This window comes from Euleptes europaea, chromosome 10 (genome assembly GCF_029931775.1).
Source record: "Euleptes europaea isolate rEulEur1 chromosome 10, rEulEur1.hap1, whole genome shotgun sequence".
In the NCBI taxonomy this organism is placed as follows: domain Eukaryota; kingdom Metazoa; phylum Chordata; class Lepidosauria; order Squamata; family Sphaerodactylidae; genus Euleptes; species Euleptes europaea.
The window spans coordinates 74,600,723-74,627,609 of record NC_079321.1 but is presented as its reverse complement, the minus strand read 5'-3'; the positions used below and the strand labels follow the sequence as shown (position 1 = coordinate 74,627,609).

At 44.1% G+C, this 26,887-nt stretch overlaps 1 protein-coding gene across 1 annotated transcript; it reads right to left on the bottom strand.

The window, feature by feature from the left end:
• Positions 1-2,389: 2,389 nt before the first annotated feature.
• HEY2 (hes related family bHLH transcription factor with YRPW motif 2) lies at positions 2,390-23,414 on the bottom strand. The gene is made up of 5 exons (XM_056856448.1): positions 23,288-23,414; positions 18,461-18,539; positions 18,265-18,348; positions 10,571-10,652; positions 2,390-3,311 (listed from the first exon to the last, which is right to left on the bottom strand). The coding sequence occupies exons 1-5, from the start codon at positions 23,368-23,370 to the stop codon at positions 2,629-2,631; spliced, it is 1,011 nt and encodes a 336-aa protein (XP_056712426.1). The 5' UTR covers positions 23,371-23,414; the 3' UTR covers positions 2,390-2,628.
• Positions 23,415-26,887: the final 3,473 nt, after the last annotated feature.

The following is a 26,887-nucleotide window of genomic DNA, read 5'->3' as shown; positions in this document are numbered from 1 at the left end:
TTAATTCATGCCATATTATTCCCTATTACTACGTATGGGTGTGAAAGCTGGACAATGAAGAAAGCGGATAGGAAGAAAGTTGATTCCTTTTAAACGTAGTGTTGGAGGAGAGTGTTATGGATACCGTGGACTGCCAAAAAACCATATCAGTGGGTTATAGATCAAATCAAGCCTGAACTGACCCTAGAAGCTAAAATGACTAAACTGAGGCTGTCGTACTTTGTTCACATTATGAGAAGACAAGAGTGACTGGAAAAGACAATCATGCTAGGAAAAGTTGAAGGCAGCAGGAAAAGAGGAAGACCCAACAAGAGATGGATTGACTCTATAAAGGGAAGCCACAGCCCTCAATTTGCAAGACCTGAGCAAAGCTGTTAAGGATAGGACGTTTTGGAGGATTTTGATTCATAGGGTTGTCGAGTTGGAAGCGACTTGACGGCACTTAATACACACACATCTTATTATTAAAGAACCTGTTCTCAAAAGTATGAGAGCCTCCCATGGAAGGTTGTAGGAGGGGTTGTGGCTTAGTGGTCAGGCTTATGCTTTACATGCACAAGTTGTAGATCCAAGTCCTGGAATCTCCTATTAAGGACTTTGGCTATCGAGGACAGCCCATATCCCTTCATCAGTAGGTATCCCTGAGGTAGATGCACGAGTCGCCTACACATTTCACCTGTATGTTCAGGAACTTCTAGCAGTTCCCTAACCCTTCCCAGCGCATGTCTTATAACTGAGTCAACCCATCTCTCCCTGGCTAGTTCACTACAGAAGGTTCAGCTCACGTGGTGAATTTTCAGTGTTAGGGGCTAATAGAGTAACTCATTTTTTGTTGTTGTTTTTCCCTTCACAACATTTTTGAAGGATTAACGCAAGAGCTGAAAGGCATCTCCTGTTTGTTTAATCTTGGTGACCATTTTCAAAATCAGGACAATTCCTTTCTAGAAGAGAACTGCAGTTACCAGCCTTGTTACCTGTTTTATCAAGGACAGCTATCAGTAATCATCTCAAACTGATGCAAAGCAATATTGAGTATGGTTGCTGATTTTTCTAGACATTTGGGAACTAGATTTAACGAAGAACGTGATCTTTAATGAGAAAACGCATTCCCATACACTTACTTATATAATATGCTGCTGCCAGCAGCTGTGCAGGAAGCTGGCCATTTTGGACTTCTTCTAACATTAAACCGGTTCAGACTTTTTACTCCCCACAGCCTTATCAACACAATAAACCACCTCTAGAAGTCAGTCAAAAAGGATTTCATTTAATTAGTGATATGTAAAGATTTTTTGCATAGAAAAATGATTAACAAAATAATGCACAAATCCCCCCTCAACTTAGGAATAGTATTTTTAAAACAAATATTTTAAAAGTATACTTTGCATAATGTTTAACATTCTCAGTTTATTGCTTTCTCCACACAGCAGAGAAATGAAGTGCATAATAATACACGCTGTGCTCTTATCTCTCCCCCCCTCCCCACATAAACTCTCTAGCTCTTGAATCAATGAATTAAAACACTTTTAGGGTATTCTGTGTTGAGATAACAAAAAGCAAAACTTGCTTTGCAACACTGCTTGTCCTTATAGTGGTAAAGTAACTTACATCCTCTAACAGATCTGTTTGGATTGTGAATCTAAGACATCTGACAACATTGGTAATAGGGGGAGGGGAAGTCAGCCAAAAGGGTCCTCTTAGCCACACTACAGCTATTCTTTCAAACATAAGGAAGAAAATTATCCCCAACAAGTGCCAAAGAGGAGAACAACGTGTATCCTGTCAGGAGGATGCTAAGTTTTAACAGACAAGTCAGCTATCAACATGTCTGAGTGTGATCTCTTGGTATGGAACAAGTATTCTGAGAGAGATAACTTTAGACCTGTTGTTTTAAAGAAAATGGCCTGAAGCATGTATTTTATAAAACCAAGCACTGGCCTGATAAAAGTGATGTTCTTTACTTTTATTAATGTTATGTTACCTATCACCACTTGACAAATCTGCACAAACAGTGAGCTAAGTAAGTAGATGTATAAAGCCTCAGAAATCAAATTGGCTACTGCTGAAGATGGCAATCCTGTAGAGTTAAATTGCTTTAATCCCATTATACCAATGGTTTGAAGGCTGTAGCCTTATGGTGTACACCCTGTCTCAAAATTATATCCCATTCTGGATCTCATCACATGATTTCTCACCCATGTTCTTCTCTTCAAGGGTGTTTCTATTTGCCTTCAAAAGGAAAGCACACACATGTAATCATGCATTTGGCTGAGGTCAGGCACTCCTGCATTCATCTTTCTTGAAATTTGTTTCAGGCATAATGCATACCTCCCTTTGCAAATACAAACAAATGGCAAGAGGATTCATTTTATAATCTATACATTTCTTGGGCAATGCCTACATGGTAGTCATCAGTTTGATAATCACCACTGTCCCGTATGCCTAATGCAATAAAGAAGAAAATATCTCATGTCCATTTTGACACTTTAAGGCAAAAAGGTGTTGCTGTTTCCCATCTGGTTTCTGGGCATCCACAGGGCAACTTTACTTGTTAGCAATCTACATTTTGCGTGAAGGAGCGTCTGTTGTAACTTGACAACATCCCAAGGAGGCATATGAAGGTAAGATTTAGAAAGCCCCGACTTCAGTCCCCCAGGGTCGGTAAGGTTTACTATTTCCATTACTCCTTGCTTGCTGAGGACCGGATGTTGCAGATCCAGACAATGGTGGACTGACTGCTGTTGCAGCTGCCACAGCTGCTGCTGCTGCACTAGGTGGAAGCATTGGGAATGCCCCAGTGAATGACAGAGGGAAGCTCTGGGCAGCTGCTGCAGCTGCAGCATGCACGGTGGCAGAGAGGGAGAGAAGAGAGGTAGAAAGAGGTGGTATGCAGGGAGCAATGCTACCAGCAGAGGGCACTCTAAGCGTGGAATCGGCATGAGCAAAAGTGGCTGTGAGTAGAGCCGATCCGTGGGGAGGCACTTCGGACGCTGTCGACAGTCTGCAAGGAGAGATGTCGGAGGAATGCAGCCCATTCTGCTGCAGTAAAGCTGTAGGGAGATGGTGAAAAGCTGCTGCCCAGTGGTGAGGATGCAGAGGGTGGTGGTGGTGGTGGTGGGCTATAGAGGAGGTCATTGCGGCAGCTTCCCTCTGAGAAGCACAGGAGCTGAGATGAGAGACTAGCCTAACTCTTAGAGGGTCAGATGTGTCCAGGCCTTCCACAGAGGTCAGGTATCTTGCAACTTCAGTTAAGCATTCTCGAAACCCAATGCTAATAAAATCCATCGCAAGAGCGTGTGCATCAAAATAACCTGGAACACAAGGGACAGCAGAAACACTTTAGTCAATCACATAACTTTTATACTCTTTCAAAAAAGAATAGATCTGTCATATTGTAGCTCTGATTTTAGAGTTGCTTTTATTTAAAAAATGAAGAGCATATTTACATGTGTGTAGTGATGCCGGTGAGGAGGGAAGACAGCATGATATAGCCTGATCTTGTCAGATCTTGGAAGCTAAGCATGGTCAGCCCTGGTTAGTATTTGGATGGGAGACCACCAAGGAATACCAGGGTTGCTATGCAGAGGAAGGCACTGGCAAAAACCACCTCTGAATATCTCTTGCCTCGAAAACCCCATAACAGACACCATAAGTCGGCTGCAACTTGACGGCACTGCACATACACAGTGATGTCGGTACAACAAAGTTCTGCGCATGCTTTCTTTACACCCAGACATCAAAATGGAAAGACACCATCCATGCCAGAGATACTTTTAAATGTTTATTTTATTGTTTATGGCAAGATGTATTTAAAGATTCCCCACAATAATAACTCTCTCTGCATCAGTGTACAGTGGTGTGAGAGAGATGCGCACAAAACTATTAGTTGAATATTAAAAGTTCTGACTGTAAGATTTTGCCCTTTTCTCTCTTGCATCTAAAAGATGGCATTTAAATGTTGTGTTTTCTTGGTAAATAAAGCCTCCACAAAGATCTGATCATTTTCCTCATTCAATCTGACCCATACATACATGAAAATCAGCCTATTTTATAATTAAAAGAAATTTGTGCACATAGAAAGTTGTGTTCATGCATCAAATGTGCTCTGATGAATCACATGCAATACAGGAGTAACATCCTCTGGTAGCTTTTGTCATTATATTGTTGTGACTAGTGAAAAGTACTACATTTACTGCCAAAGTGAATATTGCTTTGAAATATAAAAAGTGCCAGATGTCCTTTTAACCTCAGGACATTTTCCCTAGCTTAGAATATTTCACATATTTTCTGCTGAACAGAATTTGTAATTGACTGTCTCTTTCAGCCCAATCCTAACAGGGGGCAGTACTGCCGTAAACCATCACAATGGTAGGTTTCAGCATTCTCTCATATCTTGGCTATGTTTATGTGTATCAAGTTTGGGCCAGGTTTGGTAGCATATTGAAGATCTTGATGCTAGAAACACCAGACAGCATCGATGGCCCTTCCCCTTCAGGGAAGGAATGGGCATGATTTTCACCAAATTCTACCTCCCACTCCAATTCCACACCTTCTCCCACATCCTATCATGCTGTTCCTGGGGAGTCTCCAAATCCCGGGGACAGTGTTTATGGATGGGTTAAATGGGCTGTAGTAGGGGGAGATAGAAAAGATTGGATAAGTGCAAAGATCACTGATCCTCTTGGCTTTCTCCTTCCCTGGCAGCCATTTCTGATTCCAAGGAAGTTTAATCCTGGGGTACAGGATTTGCGTGCACCAATGACCATGAAGATTAGGAGCCTGCAGCGGAGAAGGGGGCAAAAATTACTCCCTTCTTTTGTCAGTGAACCTCCACTCATGAAAGAGGCACGGAGCAATTCTTACCCCTCTTTCCTACCGAAGACTCCTATTCTGCGTGACCACTGGAAGTAAAGCCTCTAACAGTCATTTAAAATAATCACCTGGGAAAGGTGGCTTTGTGTTTGTTACTGAAATGGTACAAGATAGGAGTTTAAAAAGAGCCATATAAACAATCTGTGGCGCAATATTTCACATGCCTAACTGTACCCCAACAGCGGAGAGCATATATGCTCGCTAGATTAAATGTATTACCATCTGCATTACTACAGTATATGGAAGATTTAATAAAGTTCCATATCTGGATCGAGTCTGCCCATGTAGAGAAGGCGACAGAAAAAGTTTCACATATCCTCCTTAAGTGTCCACTCTACGATAGGGGCCGTTCCAATCTCAGACCCATTACTTGCTGATAGGGAATGGTTACCTACCAATTCAAAGGTGTCCTACCTTATGACCACGCAGGATCCAGCAATTATTGACTTGGTGGCAAGGTTTTTGTTTGCTTGTAATTAGAGAACGTGATTGCTACTCTGCATCATATAATGGTTAACTCAGGATTAAATAACCAAGTAACCAATCTAGTGGGATTTGTATGTTCTTATAAAAATGATTTTATAGTAAACTTTTCCATATGATACCTGCATACTTTATATCATGTTTTTACTGTAAACTCTACTGTACGTTTTCCCTTTTAATGCCAGTAAAGGCTTTCGTATTTGTATTCATTAGAGTTTAAAAAGGTTTCTCATGGCTTTCATTAAAATTTTCAAATGCCAGAGAGCCAGCATGGTTAAAGTATCAGACTAGGAGATGGGAAACCCAGGTTCGAATCCCCACTCGTGCCAGTCACACACTCTCAGCCCTGACTCTGACTAGTATTTGGATGGGAGACCTTGAAGGAATACCAGGATCATGACGCAGAGGCAGGCAATAGCAAACCATCTCTGAACGTCTTTTGCCTTGAAAACCCTATGGGGTCGCCATACATCAGCTGTGACTTGATGGCAAAAGGGGCAGTTTAATTGCCTAGTCATGCAGTCTCCCCTGCTATCACCGTGTGCCAGTGGGCCTAGGTCACCTTTTCATACAGTAGCAATCAAGGTATCCAGCACAGATTAAGATCATTTGCCAGGTTTACATAGCCTTAACTTCAGCTGCATGCTTCAGAACAACAGGACAGAAAGCAGAAAAGAACACCTGTCTCTCAGAGGGACAACAGAAAAATACTCCTGACAAATAAACTGTGTTGGAACAGATCAATTTCTATTGAAAGTTGACTGATTCTTAAAACAATATGAACATCAGACAGCTAAAAGAAGAGTTCTTTTAGACCTGCAATTTTCCTATTGTGAGATCATCCCCCAATTCTCTATATCATTGCAGCCATAAAGAGACATACTTTTATAAACCTGGCATGCAGAAAGACCCAAGCTGCTGCTTTTTACTTAACACAAATATAAAAGAACAACTCTGAGCATAATCAAAGTTTACATCTAAGAAAAGATTAAATTAGAGAATTTCTATACTCCATTTTAACAGAATACCATTTTACAATCATCAATTTCTATCAAAATTTTATATAACTGATATCTGTTTTAAATTCCCTAATGGGTAAACCTTGTTCCAATAATTAATAAATTACCGCTATTGTAATATATTGAAATATAAATGCATATATTTCCTTTCCAACAGGTGATTGTAAGTCATCGTTTTGTTCACTGTTCATTGTTACATGCCCTGCCTTCCAAATCCACTTATCAATATTTGGAAACAGTTTTGTTTTGTTTCTAAAGCTGTACCCTGAGGATTCTTGCCCTCCAATAAATATACAAGCTCTCTTTTTACTATGTTTCACATAAACCCAAAAGAAATTTAATGGGATGAAATTTGATATGTCTGTAGTTTCTGATTAATGCTAGCTTACTGAAACTTTTCAGCTTATAATGCTGTGGCAGTATGCAACAAACCCTACAGCTATGCACACTGCTGATAATTAATTGCCTTTTCCCAGTAAATTTTATCTACAATGATACGTAGCAGTAGTTAATTCTCTTTATTTAGCACAGAATGTGGGGGAATGTTAATTCTCTTTTTAAAAAAGAGTGAGATTTCCCAACTCCCCAGATCCAACATTTCATAAGCAAAATGCTGAGGGAAGTCTGTAGGGGATTCACAGTGCAATACTAAGCCGAGTCACATCCTTCTATGCCCACTGAAGTCAGTGTCTCAGAGAGAACGGCCTAGATGCAATGTTTCAGTATGACAATAAACAGTAAAGGGCAATGCCCATCTTTAAGACCATGTATGTTTAAAGTAGGAAAAGTTGAGGGCAGCAGGAAAAGAGGAAGACCCAACAAGAGATGGTTTGACTCGATAAAGGAGGCCACAGCCCTCAATTTGCAAGATCTGAGCAAGGCTGTCAAAGATAGGACATTTAGGAGGACACTGATTCATAGGGTCGCCATGAGTCGGAAGCGACTTGACAGCACTTCACTCTCGCTCACACACACAGACACACATGTTTAAAGGGCCATAAAAATTTAATGAGTAGGACATTTCAACTCCATAACCATGTTAGAGACTATCATTCAAATTAAAAATAGCTGCCACGTTACCGTTAGTAATAAGTGTCTGCTTTTCCCCAACAAACTGCTTGCCAAACAAATGACATTAGCAGAAAACATTAACTACACTTTATATTTTCCCAGGTAGGTGCCCAGTTCAGGTCACAGACATATTCAGGGAGTTTTTGTGCTTCCCAGATTTGGGGGAGTCTATTCAGATCAGAAATGAAGCATGCAGTGAGAGGAAGCTAAGATCTATCCATCCCTCTCCCCCCCACACACACACCATTTAGCCGAGGAGCTGCTATTTGCCCCAGTTGCATGTCACTCTCCTCAGCTGAGCAACCAGTAGTTCCTAAGGGCTGTTACTGTAAGGAAAACAATGCTGTTGGAAGGTCTAAGCCCCTTATTTCTGTACGCTGTAGTCCTGATCCAGATTAGGCCCCCATGAAGGACAGAGCTTTCAGAACATGTCTATGACTGAACCCAAGGCTGAACCTGAGAAAAATGTGACACATAGATATGCAGCCTCACATGAAAAAGCAGCTATGGTTAAAGGTTGAAATCCTATGCCCTTAAAAAAAAACCAGCGCTGTACAAAGGGAACTCACATTCTTTGCTCAGTATAAGTATGCAAATGATTAAATAATTAGATATATGCAACATCTAGTCTGTATGCAGTGTCTGAGTTTGAAGGGAGAGGGGAAGGAATTGGCAGAGGGAAAGGAATTGGAAAAAAGTGCAGAGGAAATTTAGGATATGATATATCACATCCATAACCACGTTTCCTTCAAAAACTCAAAATTGGTTATGTATCCTCACAACAGATCTGTGAGATAAGCTGTTCTAAAAAGACTAATGCCTTGCTTAAGAAAAGTGAGTGTAATCTCCCTGGCACCTGAAACCCTGTCTAATGATAAATCTTAGCATTTATGTTGTGTATGTGACCATTCAAAGAACCATATACATTATCTCAAGTTTTCACAACTCTGTAAACCAAGCAGGCATTGTTGTGATAAAGGAATGGTGATACCTTTATTAACGCTCAGAGAAGCCCTAATCTTCTTCCTGGGAAGAAGAAGAAGAGTTGGTTTTTATATGCCAACTTTCTCTACCACCTAAGGAAGAATCAAACAGGCTTATAATTGCCTTCTCTTCCCCTCCCCACAACAGACACCCTGTGAGGTAGGTGAGGCTGAGAGAGTGTGACTAGCCCAAGGTCACCCAGCTGGCTTCGTGTGTAGGAGTGGGGAAACAAATCCAGTTCACCATATTAGCTTCCACCACTCATGTGGAGGAGTGGGGAATCAAACCCTATTCTCCAGATCAGAGTCCACAGCTTCAAACCATCGCACTTAACCACTACACCATGCAATACACTCCTCAGATTTCAGGCTGAGAGGAAATGACTTCTTTTTGGAGACTGATAGACAGGATGGAGATGGACAAGACAGATGGTTATTTGGATATCCTGAGTTATACCAGAGGAGGAGGAGGAGTTTTTCCTCTACCTTTTCTCTACCTTTAAGGATTCTCAAAACAGCTTACAATCACCATCCCTTCCTCTCCCCACAACAGGTACCTTGTGAGGTAGGTGGGGCTTTGATTCTGAGAGAACTGTGACTAGCCCAAGGTCACCCAGCTGACTTCATGTGTAGGAGTGGGGAATCAAACCTGGTTCTCCAGATTAGAGTCCTCCGCTCTTAACCACTACACCACGCTGGAGGAATGTGCCCCTTGATATGATTGGAGAAGGGTGCAAGGCTGCACACATGGGGACCCAAACCCAATTCCATGTTAGGTTAAAGTGAAACCCTTTCAGCTGGAAGAGGAAGGGTTAAAAAGGTGTAACACACTGTGAGAAAGTGTGAGAACCAGGGAATGGGGAGAAATGGGGTGAAGTCTACCTTGATCAGCCTCTCTTTCAAAGCTCCAGCAAACTTCTGTCCATTTCACAGGAGGAAATGTCAAAGTTAACACCAGTATCTTGCAGAACTTAAGTCTCATGTTTGTGTTTGTTTTCTTGGTTATGTAACACCCTGTAGTGATTTGGTATAGTTCTTCCAGTACTCTTGTGCTCTAGTGAATCAAGACTATATTTAGTAAATAAAGATCTTTTTCTTCTAAAGATCTCATTGAGTTGGACTAATTCACTCAGGGTGGCCGCTGCTTGTCAACAGACCAGAAACTCCTGATTGGGTTAAAGTCAGTTAGCAGGCTGGGAAGGAAGTATGTGAAGGAGCGCTACACAATTACCAGTAGCCTCTATCAGTACCTCAAGCCACAGACAACGAAAGAAAGGGCAGACCTTGGTTGGTGACACACCAGCCAGCCCATACAGCGGGATGGGAAGAGGCAGGCCCTCTTACCCACATGCAACCTTCTCCCCACCACCTTAAATGTACTCTCAGATGAGGAAAGCAAGGATGGTTATTTTTACAGGCAATATAGTCAGAGGGAGGAGGGACTGAGGCCAAGAGAATAGCACTTATAAGGCTATCCAGGAAACTCATGGCTAAGCATAAAACTGCATGTGTTTAAATTCCTTACTGCGCCTAATGCAAATGAAGGCACACAGAATGAGCACTGACTGTGGAATGTTCTTTTTTATTATTATTAGACCCGGTGTCTCCTTAACTGTCAAACACCCAGAAGACCCAAGCATAGATGTTGCCCTGGTGAATGAATGGCACAGCGTAATTTTGCACGGAAAACACTTTTTCTAAAACAAAATGCAATACATAAACAATAAGGAATGTTTCCTCTGAAGCCACTTCCTGTGGTATAGCAGCTGCATAATGAATTTTAACTTTCGTTTTGTTCCTTTCTACACAATTGTTGCTGAAGCCCTCCTTGTTTATGTTTGGGGGATTTATTTTGTCTCCCTTGTGCTGATCTCAGTGCTCTTGGAAACCCCAAACAAACCTCTGACTGGGCTGCCTCTGAATGGAGCCCTTTACTCTCCCACAGTGTTATGAAAGCAAACACAAGCCCAGGGTCAAGTGTTTCTTTTGTCCCAGTAGTTCTTTCCCACGAGTTCAGTCCTGCCTTTAGCATTGATTTCCACTTCTTTAATCTAGAACTGCCTATCCCGGCTTGTCAAAAGGAGCGTTTGCTAAGTTTTTCCCCAGCTAATATTAGAAGCAGTGCAAAAATCAGTTCCTTACCTTTCCCGCCTGTTGCCTGGAGCATCTTCAAATGATCGACTGTCATTTGCAGGATTTCTGCTTTTTCTAATTTGGCAGATCCCTTTAAGATAAGAGGCACAACCAATAAAGGCTTAAGAGTATTGTGTGCTTTGATTTGGTATACTCTCTTTTGAGCTCCATCTTATGTTTTCAATTTTCCCAACCATTACAGCATTCTCAGCTTAACTCTTCTACAGAGCATCTGCATCCCAGATCATTATTTTTTTAGTACAAGCACTATATCACAGCATCTACCATGACAACTGTGCACACACTTAGAGTGGTACATAATAGTACAGGCAAGGAGAAAAGGTACAGGGTGTGCGCATATGGAGACTCCTGCAAAAAAAAAATTAAGCCATTTTAAAACAAGGTACAAAGATCCACTCCAGTTCTGAGAGCCACACAAAACCTCGAAAGGCATAGTCCACTGGAAAGTTATCACAAGTGCAATGAAATGCACTAGGGTTTGAAACTAGAGCTATTCAAGTCCATCTCTTTAGTAGTCCATACTGGTTTTCTTAGACCAAAAAGAAGCAGGTATACTAGTCTTTTGAAATGGACCAAGTGCCAACTATATGTTAAAAGTCCTCATGTTCCCTGCATGTTTGCCCCAGTCCTGTTGACCAGATGTGCTTTGAAAATTCCACGCTCAGAACTTAATTCTCAGGTGCACGTGGACCCAGTTTGGATTGGAGCCATGGCACACAGGTTGGGAGCGAGAAAACTTAAGCCTTGTCCTCTTCATAACATTTCTGACCTAAAACAGCTACCACAGGGAGTCCCAATTGGAAGACTTATCAACAGGAGGGAAAACAAGGACTTTGTAACATATAGTTAGGCCCTAAAAATCAACCAACAAGAGAAAGCCAAAACATGAAGATGCTCTATAATAAGCAGCTTATTAAGGCGATTATTCTCAAACAATGGAAGTGGAGCCTACCAGAACTATCTTTAAGCTCCTGTTTGGGAGGAATGCAACACAAAAAATCTAGTCACCCCACAGATGCCAAACTAATGACCAAATCTATTGCAGGAGGTCCCCAACCTTTTTCACTTCATGGGAACATTAGAAATTCTGACCCAGCACGATGGGCGCAGGAACAAAATGGCTGCTGCAGGAGGAGGAGCCAGCCCCACAATGAAAGCCACAGCTTAACTTCAGTAACACAGTACAGATCCTCGTGCTGTGGTGGCAGCTGCTGCCAAAGCAATATTTTTTTTAAAATCTGCACAGCCAATTAAATCTCTAATAGTCAATAAAAATCCTTGCTGGGCAAAAGCCCTACCTGGCCCCACCCACTTCCTAAAACCACTTGGAGGGCACCAGAAAAGGAGACAGTGAGCACCACGTTGGGGACCCTTGTTCTATTTTAAGAGGCATTGTCAGAGCAATTTCTCCCCAAATGGTAAGGATAACTAGCCAAATTTAATCAGGGTGGAGTGAAACTCCAGTCTTTCTCCATGGTGTTGACCTTAGTGCAGTAAAAAATGGCTGTTTTCTCCTTCAACTTTGATTATCTAGAGTTATTCACTATGCTGCTGGAAGACCCCAAAAAAAAAAAAAATCAATTGAAATTTTAAAGGCAAGGTTGGCAAGGTTTTAAAGAGGCTGGAGGGAGATATGTTGTGCCATCATGGGTGATGACATGGGTCCACCATAGCTCGAGTGTCACAAGTTCATTTCCCTTTTACAACAGTAATCAGCTCTTCCCTGTCCAAACCTGCAGGACTGCTTTACCACTCCTCACCCTGTGCAGAAGCCCAGGAGTCTTTATTTCTGCTTCCATCAACAGGTATCACCTTGGACAAACATAACTAAGTTGCCATCCCAGGTGGCAGTAGTGTCTATCTCAATTACAAATAAAAACAGGGGTAAGAATCCACTTTTGAGAGGAAAGCGGGCACATGTTTAGAGGGAGCTGAATCTTCCTTTTGGGTGAAAAGGAGCAAACAGACAGCCAACTCTTCTCTGATACTGGAGGCCAGCAAGGGTACGAGCTTCATTTGAAGAGAAGCTACAGGGTGGTAAACCATGTGTCCCCTTCTGCTCTAAAAATTGGGCCCCACACTCCACATTATATATATGATTTTGATTAAACAAAGGGGTCTGCGGCTGTCGTGGATATTGTTCAAGCCTAAGAGCCCCCGGAAGCTACAAATTTCTACCCATTAGATCAGGGGTCCCCAACCTTTTCCAGCCTGTGGGCACTGTTGGAATTCTAATCCAGCATGGTGGGTGCAACCTGTAATTGGCGGCCACAGGAGGCAGAGCCAACAACAAAATGTCAGGACATGAGCTTATGCATAACTCTAAAAGTAACACTTCAACATTTAAGGCAGAAGTTCTATTTAACAGGATGCCTTTTGAAATTAATGTATTGTTTAAAAATAGTTTCTGGTGCACGCACCGCTTTTGTTTGGTCATGCAGTGAAGATCCTTGTGCTGTGCTGACTGCTACTACAGAGGCAACTTTTTTAAAAAATCTGCACATCCAATCTGATCTCCAATGGCCAATCAGAAGCCCTGCTGGGCAAAAGAACCACCTGGCCCTGCCCACTTTCTTAAAACACTAAGTGAGCACCAGGAAAGGTGTTAGCTGGCATTGTGGCACCCACGGGTGCTGCGTTGGGGAACCCTGCATTAGATTATTACAGTTGTGTAATTAGTTTTTATTAGTGAAATCCAAGGCTAACTGACATCGTAACCATCCTTGATCAATTGCCACAAACAGAGCTTTGTCATCTCATATCAAAACACATTCACTAGAGATCAAAAGATGTTCTTCCATGTATGAATCAGTGCTTTGTCACTTTAATGAGACCTGAACTAGGCCAGCCTAAACAGTGCAAGCAACTGCGACTGTCCTGACCCTAAAGAATTTGTAAGTAAGCAAGCACCAATGTGGTGTAGCGGTTTGAGTGTTGGACTAGGATCTGGGAGACCCAGGTTTGAATCCCCACTCTTCCATGGAAGCTCGCTGGGTGACCTTGGGTCAGTCACACAATCTCAGCCTAACCTCCCTCACAGGGTTGTCTGGACATAATGTGGGAGAGGATAACAATATAAGTCACTTTGGGTCCCCCGGGGAGAAAAATTGGGTATAAATGAAGTAAATTAATACATAAATTATAAGGATGTTCCAGTGAATGTTACTTCTAATAAGGTGTATTCAAGATATGATGCAAAATTCAGGGTGATGCTAGAAACCTTAAATATTTAAATGTTACTACTTATGGATAAAAGTAGGGCTTTTGTCATCGCTGTTAATTGTTCTTGTATTTTTGAGAACAGCCAAGAAGTAGAAGGCTGCAATTTGAAGTTTTGTACAACAATTTTCCATGACTGCTATGAGCATTTGGCCAGCTTCTCAAAAGAAATGTTTTTGGTATTTCTGCTTAAAAACTGATCTCTTGCTCATGATACAGACCTTACCCACTTCCATCTTCCTGCTGTAGTCCCTTGTGCTCCCTGAAAATCTCTCCTGAAGCTTGGAGGATGCGGAAGACTGCAGCTCAAGGGGGAAATCTGCAGAAAATGCAGAGTTCCTCTTGAGTAAACAGAAGCATGTTCTACTCATGCAAGTGCTAGCCTGGATCCAACTCTGAATGTTTCTTTTTGTAGTCAACTGTTTATCTTTGTGATATACTTCTACACCTGTCCTCTGGGTGCCTTGGATTACATCAGATCAGAATTCTAATATTCAGGGTGAAACTGGCATTTTATAGTGATGTATAAAGACAAGCTAGTTCAGAACACAGCAGCCCAGCTATCGTCAAGGCCTAACTTACAGGATAGCCCCAGGATAGCCTGATCTTGTCAGATCTCAGAAGATCTCAGAAGAAGCAGGGTTGGCCCTGGCTAATATTTGGATGGGAGACCTCCAAGGAATGCCAGGGTTGTGACACAGAGGCAGGCAATGGTAAATCACTTCCGAATTTCTCTTGCCCTGAAAACCCTACAGGGTCGCCATAAGTCAGCTGTCACTTGACGACTGTCTACTGCCCTGACCTGGTTAGCCTAGACTAGTCTGATCTTGTCAGATATAGAGCTGGAAGGGGCCATACAGGCCATCTAGTTCAACCCCCTGCTCAATACAGCATCAGCCTAGGGCATCCCTAACAAGTGTTTGTCCAGCCACTGCTTGAAGACGGCCAGAGAGGGGGAGCTCACCACCTCCCTAGGCAGCCAATTCCACTGCTGAACTACTCTCACTGTAAAAAAATGTTTTCCCTAACATCCAGCCAGTACCTTTCCTCCTGTAATTTGCACCTATTATTGCGAGTCCTATCCTCTACTGCCAACAGAAACAGCTCTCTGCCCTCCTTTATGTGACGGCCTTTCAAGTACTTAAAGAGAGCAATCCTGTCCCCCCTCAATCTCCTCTTTTTCAGACTGAACATTCCCAAGTCCCTCAGCCTTTCCTGGTAGGGCTTGGTCTCCAGATCTCAGAAGCTAAGCAGGGTTGAACCTGGCAAGTATTTGGATGGGAGACTTCCAAGGAATACCAGGGTTGTGACGCAGAGGCAGGCAATGGCAAACCACCTCTGAACATCTCTTGCCTTGAAAATCCCACCAGGGATGCCAGAAGCCAGATATGACTTAATGGCAAAAAAAAAAATTATCAACCAGTCTATTTCCAAGTTCAATTCAGGTTTCTGACTATAACCTTTAAAGCCCTCTGCAGCATAGGACCCACATACGTGAAGAACTGTCTCTCCTCATATACCCCCATGCATCATCTACACTCTTTCAACTTACACATTCTTGTTGTATTGCCACTTAATGTTGCCTGTTCGGTGTCTACTAGAACCCATTCCTTCCCTATAGTGGCTCCCGCTTCCAAAGAAGTAGGAGGCACACTAAGGCCACTTTATTTGTGAGAGTTATTAAATGGGGTTTAAGCTGCAGCCAATTTTCCTGGAAATAAAGGAGATTTTACCATGTTTTAATATTTGTAATCCTTGCATTGTAAGTCACCTTAAGCCACAAGTGATACATGGGACATAAATATTTTAATTAATCATCTGATAAATACATCTGATAAAGAAGGCTAATCAAAAACTGTAACAAAAAAGAGACGAGCCGTGGCAAATCATATGAAAGTCATTCTTACTTCCTCTCCTCCCACTGTGGTTTCTTACAGTTAATATGCACAGTGCCAAGGTAGTTATAGATTTTGTGTGTCTGGGGTTCTTGGATTGTTTAAGAAAATGTTCTTTAAAATCCACACTCACACACTAAATTACAATGTGTACTTTTATCTGTGCCCTAATACAAAAGTCCAAGTTCTCCATGGTATCCATTATTCAAATTGAATAAGTTCTTTTCAAACTACCTAACGCAACTTTCGGACCCAGGGTTAAGGAGAGCATTTACTACGGCACGATTCCAAACGATGCCTTCAGCATTCACCCATGGTAGATATAAAAAAATTCCTCATAATCTAACACTATGCCCCTGCTCCTCAGGTTTAATAGAGGATCTCCCTCACATTTTGTTTAGTTGCTCATTTTATAACTCTATTCGTTTTAAATTAACCCAGCACATCCCAGATGTTTTAGACACAGTTGAGGGCCGAGTTAGTTTTTTAATGGCAGACGTCAATCCAAAGATCACACTTAGTGTGGCCTTTTATATCATGTTAGCTTCTAAGCTAAGGAAGAAATTTGTTGAAAATTAGACCCCAAAGCTGACGCAGAAAGAATAATTTTAGGAGAACTATAACATCCAATTCAGTAACAAATATGTATATATGTAGCTGCCTGTAACATTTTAAACATTTTATTCATGTAACTCTGGGTGTTGTGGGTTCTACATTGTGTATGGTTTTAATCTGAACATTGTTAAGGTCTGTAACCAAAACATTAATAAATTGGATTGGATACTATCTGTGCTAATCTTTTCCACAGTCCCAATACAACTGTTGGTGACGGCTGAGTAAAAACCTCACTGCTAGGCAATTTCAAAGGAAAGGGTGTCTGGAGACCTTGCTTCATAGTGTTTGTCCCATTGCATTGTTTACTTCTTGAAAACCACAAACAACTGTTGTCTCTTGTCCCAGTTTCTTTGACTAGACCCTATTCTTCCATGCTGCCAAAGCTAAATGGTGCTGCTTTGCAAATTGCTTTACGTAGCCTGGGTAGCACAAGTGGAGTTTTGCCTGCTCTGTCAGCTTTTTACGGCTGCCTCATGCCTAACGCAGTGTCTTCTCTGCACAACAGGCCTGCCGTGTAATTTACTCTACCCAACTATAATTTATATAATTTCCCCACCCTGATAGAGAAGTTGGAAAAACTTAGAACATTGTATGTAGTATAGATAAATAAGAGCTTGTTTTTAAAGCATGTATTAACTCTTAATGGAATTGATTTAAGTCAAATGTTTGTTGTTATTCCACAAACTACTTGAGCGGAAGTGGTGGAGAACTTGTAAAATGAGGTTTTAATTTATACAGTTTCTCTCAAACCCTGTCAAATAATTATACCGATGCATGCTAATTACTTGCTGTATTCCTGCTTTCTTCTGTGTAAGCAAGGCATCTACCAGCCACAATCTCCAAACTGATTCCTCCAAAGCAGTTTTAAGGTAAACTTGTTGAATTTGGAAAACCCAGGATACATTTTTTAACAATTGAAATCTCAAGGTTTAAATTAAACTTCAGACTTCTTATAGCAAGGAAGACTTTTTTGTCCCTTCCCAAAAAAATCATAGTGACTTTCCCCCCTGCCATCAGGCACCAGGAATGATTACAACTGGATATGGGAAAGATAGCGTAGCAACAACCTAACTATTATAAGGGAATTAATGCGTGGATTTTTTTCTTGCATATCTAACTGATCAACCAGGATGGAATATTAAAGGAATTTTCGTCCAGGTCATATAGGTTTGTGACAGGGGCAGGATTTAATTTCCCCCTCTATATAGAGCACAGCTCACTGAGATACTACACCTCCTGGATTCCATATAGGCACTTCAGGTACGGTGTGCTCAGCCTGTCTTACTGCCACTTTTGGCACACTGTAACCTGGAGAATTAATTCTTTTTTTTTTTTTTAATGGGATGGGTTGACATCTCTGAGGGTGTGCACACATGCTTTGGAATCTAAAGGATTTCTTGTGTGAGTTGGAAAGTGTGATACTTTTCCACATACACAGAAAAAGTGTACTTCTAAAGAGCCAAAAGGTATTAATTCTTCGAGAAAAAGCACAAGCAAGAATTGTTATATTCCTTTGCAGATGTTTTCTAACTATTACAGACACTGAACTCATATGACACCATCTGAATATCAGGCAGACTAAGTATATAACAAAGAATGAAAGCATAAGAAAAATTATTATGCTGTTAATAAGGTTTGTCCAGAAGGGAATAGGGCATTTTTAAGCAATAAGCATGAAAAAAAGAAAGAAAACCCACTCCTGCAATTCATTGAAAGAACAGAGGCGACACAAACACTTTTGCCCTTAAGGGAACAGCAAGGCAGAGAATGGAAATGTTTTTCAGCTTTGTGGAGGATTTTGCCTTTTAATAGTTTTACCACAACAAAGCATTTTACTGACGTGTCCTGATCTGGCACAGAACAGAAACATCAAGACTCATTTTAATGAGCTTTATGAAACAACCAACATGGCCAGATGAGAGTCAGAATAGAGATATATTTATGTATGCTTACTTGTTTTTCAAACGCCGTTGGCACAAGCCGCCTCAGTTCAGATAAACTGTTATTTATACGATCTCGACGCCTTTTCTCAATAATCTATTCCCAAAATAAAATGAGATATGGATATAAAAGCTGCAAATATACATTTTACAAAATGACACAATAAATGTGACTATAGCACTCATAACATAGTTAGGAGGAAACCTACCCCTCTTCTTTTTTTCCTGGCCATAATCTGTGATGTTGTGGTAGGAGAATTTGATCGGATCACAGAACTGACACTATGCCTGAGAAACAGTTGAAAAGACATGTCAGGTGTTGAATCTCATTACGCTGTTATATAAATCTCATTCACTTCCCTCCCCATTAACAACACACACAGTGTTTTCTAAAAAATTGAAAGTAGTCAAAGCAAAACTTTCATCTCTCTCTTACCTTTCCATTAGATGTTCTGGCAACGCAACCTGTTGAAAAAGATGCCTTCTCAAAAACACTCTATAGTCTTGAGTTGATCCTGGCTGAGTAGCTTCAACTATATACAAAACATATAGTCTAACAGAGCAAGCCCACGAGTTAAACTGATAAAGTAAAACTTCATACGCTCAAAGAAACGTTACTGCCAAAAGTCTGATTCTGAATACATTCAGGACTACTTCTTTCAATACTTTCTTGTACTCAGGTGCTTATGCTTGAGTACAGAATACATGTGCCTCCTGTCACCTAAGAAAGGCATATGCTTGGCACAAATTACAATATTTTCAAGCAACATATATGGAAGCAATGATCTGCAAAGGCCTAAATTCACTCCCATGTGTTTGGCTGAGAAAAGCAGCAATTTAAATAAGTGGGCAATGTTCATTCACAACTGATATAAGGCATATATATGTCAGTATATATTTGCACATACAAAAAGTACTGTTAACCAGTGCTTGGGCATACGTATGTTCGACTAAGATGAATGAGACTTTCTTCTAAGTGCTCATGTTCCGAATCAGGATATAAAGTTCTTCATCCTAACAGCCTTAGTTATTCATTCAGTTTTTAGGACTTGATCCAATGAAGCAGTGTTCATGATCCAATGAAGCAGTTGGGTTGCAGCCCGTGTCTTCTCTGCAGTATCTAGTTCTTTCAATAAGGCATTTAAGTCTCATTCAGTAGGCTGAAGCACTTCTCTACATGGAGAGGAAACCTACCCAGGTTTATTCAGAATGCTACTGAAGCCTATTCAGTGGGGCTTACTCCCAAGAAAGTGTTGCTAGGATTGCACTGTAAAGCAGTTTAATAATGTTTCCTTCTCATAAGTGACATTTGGGTAGTCCACTCCAGGTTAAATATTTTTAAACTTTTTGACACGATCCCTATGAAATCAAATACTTGAATATTTCACTGATTTCAGTGGGAGAGATTAAAGGCATGCTTGACCCAACTTTTAAGAGAACCTTTAGACTCCGTTTTAAAATGATTATATCCATCTATCTCAAATATACCTAGCTATCAACAAATGGGAAATTTTGTTTAGTTATAAAATATCCTCCATAGAACTTAATTTTTACCAAAAAAAAAGATTGCTAGAATTTTCCATCTATTACATCCAGCTAATTTTTGGCTTTATTCTACCAGTGACATCAATTGGATTTAGCTTTTCCCTTAGGCCAATGATTCTACAAACCATTTCACTCCAAAGCAGACCTGCTGATTTTAATGCTGCAGAAAGTAACTAACCCCTCCCCCACAAAAAAAAGAGAGAGTTAAAAATACTTATCCAGTTAATCTGCACTATCCAGTTTGGTTGGGATCAAGATTGAATTGGTCCACTGTACAGCAAATATGTCAAACCGGCCATCTTTAAATGCTAATACTATGCAGATGCCCTGAAGCATGATATCAATACAGGTTAATTTAAAATGGATTAGAGTGATCGGATTAAATCCATCACGTGAGCAATGCCTTTTAATACTCTATCTTGGGAAACCTGGAGAAAAGTTTGAAGTGAAAGGGAACTAAAAATGAATTGTGTTTTTATCAGTTTTTACTTATAAAAGTTTCTCAGTGGAGAGAAATCAAAGACTGTTGCATTGTACTAGCAACATTTAATTAAGTTCTTTCTAGTTATCATTAATTTCAGCAAGACAGTTTTAGGAGTGCCCTTCATTCTCCTATTAAATTCAGTGATCCAGTGAGCCATTGTTTTGCTCTCCTATTTTGATTCTGGTGGGTTACTGTAGTATAGAATTAAAACAAAACATTAAATACGATGAATGGTACCTTTTGTTTAGTTGTTAAATTGTCTTACACAGAAACACAAAAAGAAACCCTATATTGAAATGTAATACATTTATCTAGGTTATCAACAATGCTATCTCTAAGCATATATATTCAGAAGTAAACCCTACTGAGTTCAGTGGGACTTGATCCTTACTAAGTTTGTTTACGATTGTAGCATGATAGTCTAAAAATTAGTTAACAGGACTCTTGTTAACTGCCTTGGTTTGATAACAACCCTTCTACCAGTCACATGATAGACACCTGGAGGATTGTTAGACAAGCAGGGAAACAGTGCTTGGTAGTAGATGTTCTGAAGTCTACCTTGCCCAACAATTTCCCATCTATTCTTCTGCAGCAAAATAAAACCAGGCGGAACTTCTGCAGTAGCACAATTCACTAGCCCCTTTCTTCCTCCTCATCTCATTCTACCCCATTCTTTCCACCAGGCAAACCCAGCTTATCTCAAAACAGTATCCACTGTACCATATCTTACACAGAATCTAGCAGCATACATCCCATTCAAGAGTACTAGACAGTATTGTTCAATAGCACCTACTGCAAGAGATGCTTCCTATTTTAAATGCTCACTCCTTAGCATAGCCTCTTCTTTGCATCCTTTTAATACTGCTGGTACTTAACATGCGCAGCATCACTAGTGAGTTGCTGGGTGCTGTACAGGACATACATGTGATACCATCTAGATTTTACACAGAGTATTTCTATAAAACTCCCAAAACATCTCACAGAGAATATTCTTTTACTCAGAAAAACGTTCCACTCATACCTCCAAAATAATAGGGAATTTTAAAATGTATGCACTTCATTTATACCCAACCTTTCTCACCAATGAAGACCCAAAACAGCTTACTTAGTTCTCACAGGGAAATGCCAATTGCCTCTTTGGGGTCATGAATTTTTTTCCCTCCAAGCCAGTTTGGCCAGGAATCCTGGAGGGTTTTTTTGTTTTGTTTTTTGGCCATCTTCTAGGCAGGGAGCAGGGGTCACTGGGTGTGTGTGTGTGGGGGGGGAGTTGTGACTTTCCTGCATTGTGCAAAAGGTTGGACTAGATGACCCTGGGACGTCCCTTCCAACTCTATGATTCTATTATTCTTTCCTCCATTTTATCCTCACAACAACCCTATGAGGTAGATGGACGGCTGGCCCAATAAAAGAGGACAAAAATTAAGAAAGTACTTGCTTGGTAAAGAAATAGTGAGGCAAGGGTAAGGCAAGCAAACGGTGCACGAAAGCTAAGGCTACAGAGACCTCGGCCCAAACTGAGCAGATCCCCTATTCCTCTCATCTTTCAGGTTCTTTATTCATTTACCAGGATACCAAATTGTGGTCAGGGAGTCCAAGGGTCCAATGCGGACTGATTCTGATGCTGTCATTTCTGGCATATGGCTTTTAAAAGAATTCCCTCATCCGCTGGCCACCACACACACACCCCGCCGCGCGTGGAGCAGGAGAGACGCACCAGCAAAGCAACCTCTCCTTACCCAGAGTAAGTAGACAAGCAAAGCAACTTCTCCTTACCCAGAGTAAGTAGACAAGCAAAGCAACCTCTCCTTACCCAGAGTAAGTAGACAAGCAAAGCAACCTCTCCTTACCCAGAGTAAGTAGACAAGCAAAGCAACCTCTCCTTACCCAGAGTAAGTAGACAAGCAAAGCAACCTCTCCTTACCCAGAGTAAGTAGACAAGCAAAGCAACCTCTCCTTACCCAGAGTAAGTAGACAAGCAAAGCAACCTCTCCTTACCCAAAGTAGACAAGCAAAGCAACCTCTCCTTACCCAGAGTAAGTAGACAAGCAAAGAAACCTCTCCTTACCCAGAGTAAGAAGACAAGCAAAGCAACCTCTCCTTACCCAGAGTAAGTAGACAAGCAAAGCAACCTCTCCTTACCCAGAGTAAGTAGACAAGCAAAGCAACCTCTCCTTACCCAGAGTAAGTAGACAAGCAAAGCAACCTCTCCTTACCCAAAGTAGACAAGCAAAGCAACCTCTCCTTACCCAGAGTAAGTAGACAAGCAAAGCAACCTCTCCTTACCCAGAGTAAGAAGACAAGCAAAGAAACCTCTCCTTACCCAGAGTAAGTAGACAAGCAAAGCAACCTCTCCTTACCCAGAGTAAGTAGACAAGCAAAGCAACCTCTCCTTACCCAAAGTAGACAAGCAAAGCAACCTCTCCTTACCCAGAGTAAGTAGACAAGCAAAGAAACCTCTCCTTACCCAGAGTAAGAAGACAAGCAAAGCAACCTCTCCTTACCCAGAGTAAGTAGACAAGCAAAGCAACCTCTCCTTACCCAGAGTAAGTAGACAAGCAAAGCAACCTCTCCTTACCCAGAGTAAGTAGACAAGCAAAGCAACCTCTCCTTACCCAAAGTAGACAAGCAAAGCAACCTCTCCTTACCCAGAGTAAGTAGACAAGCAAAGAAACCTCTCCTTACCCAGAGTAAGAAGACAAGCAAAGAAACCTCTCCTTACCCAGAGTAAGTAGACAAGCAAAGCAACCTCTCCTTACCCAGAGTAAGTAGACAAGCAAAGCAACCTCTCCTTACCCAAAGTAGACAAGCAAAGCAACCTCTCCTTACCCAGAGTAAGTAGACAAGCAAAGAAACCTCTCCTTACCCAGAGTAAGAAGACAAGCAAAGAAACCTCTCCTTACCCAGAGTAAGTAGACAAGCAAAGCAACCTCTCCTTACCCAGAGTAAGTAGACAAGCAAAGCAACCTCTCCTTACCCAAAGTAGACAAGCAAAGCAACCTCTCCTTACCCAGAGTAATTATTTTCACTCCCTACGTCGATAGTCTCGTCCATATCGCTGTCGGAGGTCGTTTCCTCGCAAGGCCGCTTCATTGTGGCTCAAGGGGACCGTCCAGCTTCCAAAACAGGAGGTCAGCAATGCCGAGCGAGGGGGGGGGGGAGAGTATTCCCTTTCGCCCGCCTGGGGACAAGCGCGCCTCTCCCTCCCAGCCCGGCGCCGGCGAGCCCAGCGACTCTCTGGGGTGCTTTCCCACGCCGCCGCTCCGCCTCGAGCCCCCAGCCCCGCCCCCGACATCCCAAACCCACCCCCTACCCCTGGGGTAAACGGCGGGATTGGAGGAGAAGGGGGTGAGTGACAGGCCCCCTTCCCCCCCCAGAGAGTCGCATCTCCTTTTCATTGGCTCAAGCGCGGGGCTCTCCCAGCGCCAGGCGGCTCCGGCGTCCTGGAAGCGTGGGAAAGCCTCGAGCATCTCCCGCACGCAGGGGGGTCCGGGGGGGGGGAGAGGCACCTTCGGGTCTGCGGGGCCCGGGACGGAGAGTTTGGGGAGGCACCGACGGGCACGCTTGTTTCGAGCCGGCTTCGCAGATCTTCGCCCACCAGGGATAAGAGGGGCGCGCAGCGCAGCCGGCTAAGCAGACTGCAGCCTTGGGGGGGGGGGGCGGGGGGGGAGAGAGGAGAGAAACCACCGGGTTGTTTGGAGCGGTTTAACTTCTCCAATCTGAGCCGGCCTGGAAAGAAAAGCGGCACCAAAAAGGAAGAGAAACCCTGTCGTCGTTTTTTTTCTTTATGGGCGAAAGCGCACGGCCGCTGGAGCCTTTCTTCCCAGTTCCAGCCAGGATCCAACGCGCATCGGCCGCTGGAGCCTCCTTTCTTCCCAGTTCCAGCCAGGATCCAACGCGCATCGGCCGCTGGAGCCTCCTTTCTTCCCTGTTCCAGCCAGGATCCAGCCGGGATCGAACGATCCCGGCTGGATCCTGGCTGGAACAGGGAAGAAAGGAGGCTCCAGCGGCCGATGCGCGCTTTCTCCCAATGGACATTTATTCATGGAAGGTTTTGCATTGGATCTGCCACTCTTTAGTTGCCCTTTTCCTCCATCCCTATTCTCAAAACTCAACAATAAGCCGCCATGCAGAGTTTTGAGAAGTCAGATGGGGAAAATCTGCATCTATAGAGTGACAAACCCAATGCAAAACCTTCCATGAATAAATGTGTGGATGCGGCCCCACGGGGTTGGGTGGGCGCTGGAGAGGGGCGCCCTCTCCCCATCGTTAGACTCTCTCCTAAACTAGAAGCCCCCTTCTGAGACGAAGACCCGCCCGGGCGGGGGAGGATGGGGGCGACGGCCGGCGCGGGGGACGTGCCCGCGGCTCCATGCGCACAGCCACACCTGCGCCTGGCCAGGGAGGCTTTCGGGGCTGACAATTGCCGAAGCAGCGAGGCGAGCTGCGTCCCTGTTTCCGCGGACGGCCCTCCCCCTCCCGCGTGAAGCCACGGGCGTGGGGAGGGTGCTGCTGGGCGGGGGGGGGGGTGTCCAGGCCGGCCGCCCACTCGGAGCATCTGAGGAGGGCGGGGGCGACCCCGCGACGGCAGAGCCCGCCGCCTTGGCACGGAAGCCTTCCCGTTCTCTCTCCCGGGTCACGTTTGGCTTCGTAGCCCACCGCACAGCCCGGGCAGACGAAACGCAACGGGAAGTCCACGCTTTATGTGGTTTGAGAGCACCTCCGCTGAGATTGGGGTGTGTGTGTGGGGGGGGGGCTGTGGTCACGCGCACCCCCTTCTCCAAGAGCTCCTTGTCGGGAGGGGGGACCGACAGGTGGGACCCGACGGACCTGGATTCACTTGGCTAACCGCCGTCCTCATTGCCCTGATTTCTCTTCCCCACTTCCTTCCTTCCTTTTTTCCTTCCATCTTTCTTTCCATCCTTCCATCTTTCTTGTTTTCTTTCTTTCTTCCTTCCTCCTTCCTTCTTTTTCCTTCCATCTTTCTTTCTTTTTCGTCTTTCCATCCTTCCTTTCCTTCCTCCTTCCATCTTTCTTTCTTCCCTCCTTTTTTCCTTCCATCTTTCTTTCTTTTTTCTTTCTTTCCTTTCATCCTTTCCTCCTTCCTTTTTTCCTTCCATCTTTCTTTCCATCCTTCCTTCCATCCTTCCATCCTTTCTTCCTTCCATCTTTCTTTCTTATTCGTCTTTCCATCCTTCCTTTCCTTCCTCCTTCCATCTTTCTTTCTTCCTTCCCTCCTTTTTTCCTTCCATCTTTTTTCTTTCTTTCCTTTTATCCTTTCCTCCCTCCATCTTTCTTTCTTTCCTTTCATCCTTTCCTCCCTCCTTTTTTCCTTCCATCTTTCTTTCCATCCTTTCCTCCTTCCTTTTTTCCTTCCATCTTTCTTTCCATCCTTCCTTCCATCCTTCCATCCTTTCTTCCTTCCATCTTTCTTTCTTATTCGTCTTTCCATCCTTCCTTTCCTTCCTCCTTCCATCTTTCTTTCTTCCTTCCCTCCTTTTTTCCTTCCATCTTTTTTCTTTCTTTCCTTTTATCCTTTCCTCCCTCCATCTTTCTTTCTTTCCTTCCATCCTTTCCTCCTTCCTTTTTTCCTTCCATCTTTCTTTCCATCCATCCATCCTTTCCTTCCTCCTTCCTTTTTCCCTTCCATCTTCCTTCCTTCCTTCCGGACGGCGGCAGGCGGAGAAGAGCAGCGACGGAGGCGGCGGCGGCGGCGGCGGCTCCCAGGGCGCGCGGGGGCCCCGTCTTATCCCCGCCGACTCCCGCGCCGTCCGGGGCGGCTCCTTCCCGCCGCCGCTGTGCCAGCTCTTTCGGCGCGCCCACCCGCGGGCCGCCTCTGGAGAGACGCGCTCAGGGCGGCCAAGCGACCACCAGCACGCCGCAAGAGCCCTGCAAGGGGGCGGAGGCCAAGACGTCGGGCCCCCCAGCGAAAGCCCCGCGGGTTCACGAGGGCTCCGCCGGGCCAGCCGCTCTTGCGCGTCGGGGCCGGCCCGGGCGGGCGGAGGAGGCGCCTGGCGGCCTCTGGGGCCCGAGGGCGAGCTCGGTCCCGACCGGGGGGGCCCAGCCTCACCCCCCGCAAGGTCCTGCCTGGGGCCGCCCGGTCGAGAGCCGCGGTGGGGCCTGAGAAGCGACGGGTGCCGGCGAGGGGGGGGCGAGGAGGGGCGAGGGCGCGCGGGGGGCGGCTTTCCCGTGTGAACACAGCCGCGAGCCGCTTCGGCGCGGAGGGCTTTCGACCGCCCCCCCCCCGCCGCCCGGCCCCCCGCGAGGCGAGGCGTGGCGACCCAGGCCCGCAGGGGTCGCCGCCGACGGGCGTTGCGCGGGCTGGGCCGGCGAGCGAGCGGCGAGTGCCTGTGGCTCCCCGGGAGGCGCCTCCTCACGTGCCTGGCGGGCCAGGGCCGCGTGAGCCCCGACGCCAGGGCGCCTCTCCGCCGCCCCGGGACCGCGGCTCCCCTGCCCCGGGTCTTGAAATGCGGCGTCTGAAGGCGTCGGGGGAGGGTCACCGCTTTGACTCCGGCCGCGGGTTCTCCCCGCGTCCCTCCGTGCGCACGCGACACGTGCAAGCGTCTCTCCTGCGCGCAAGTCCCTTCTCTTCCTACGCACACACGCACAC

What these genes read in the sequence shown, in the direction of transcription:
- HEY2 (XM_056856448.1), bottom strand. Translation starts at nt 23,370, where the DNA reads ATGAAGCGGCCTTGCGAGGAAACGACCTCCGACAGCGATATGGACGAG. An exon ending in CAACGGCGTTTGAAAAACAA is followed by an intron (nt 10,653 to 18,264) that starts GTAAGCATACAT and finishes CTTATCTTAAAG; the next exon opens with GGATCTGCCAAATTAGAAAA. An exon ending in CCAGGCAACAGGCGGGAAAG is followed by an intron (nt 3,312 to 10,570) that starts GTAAGGAACTGA and finishes CTTGTGTTCCAG; the next exon opens with GTTATTTTGATGCACACGCT.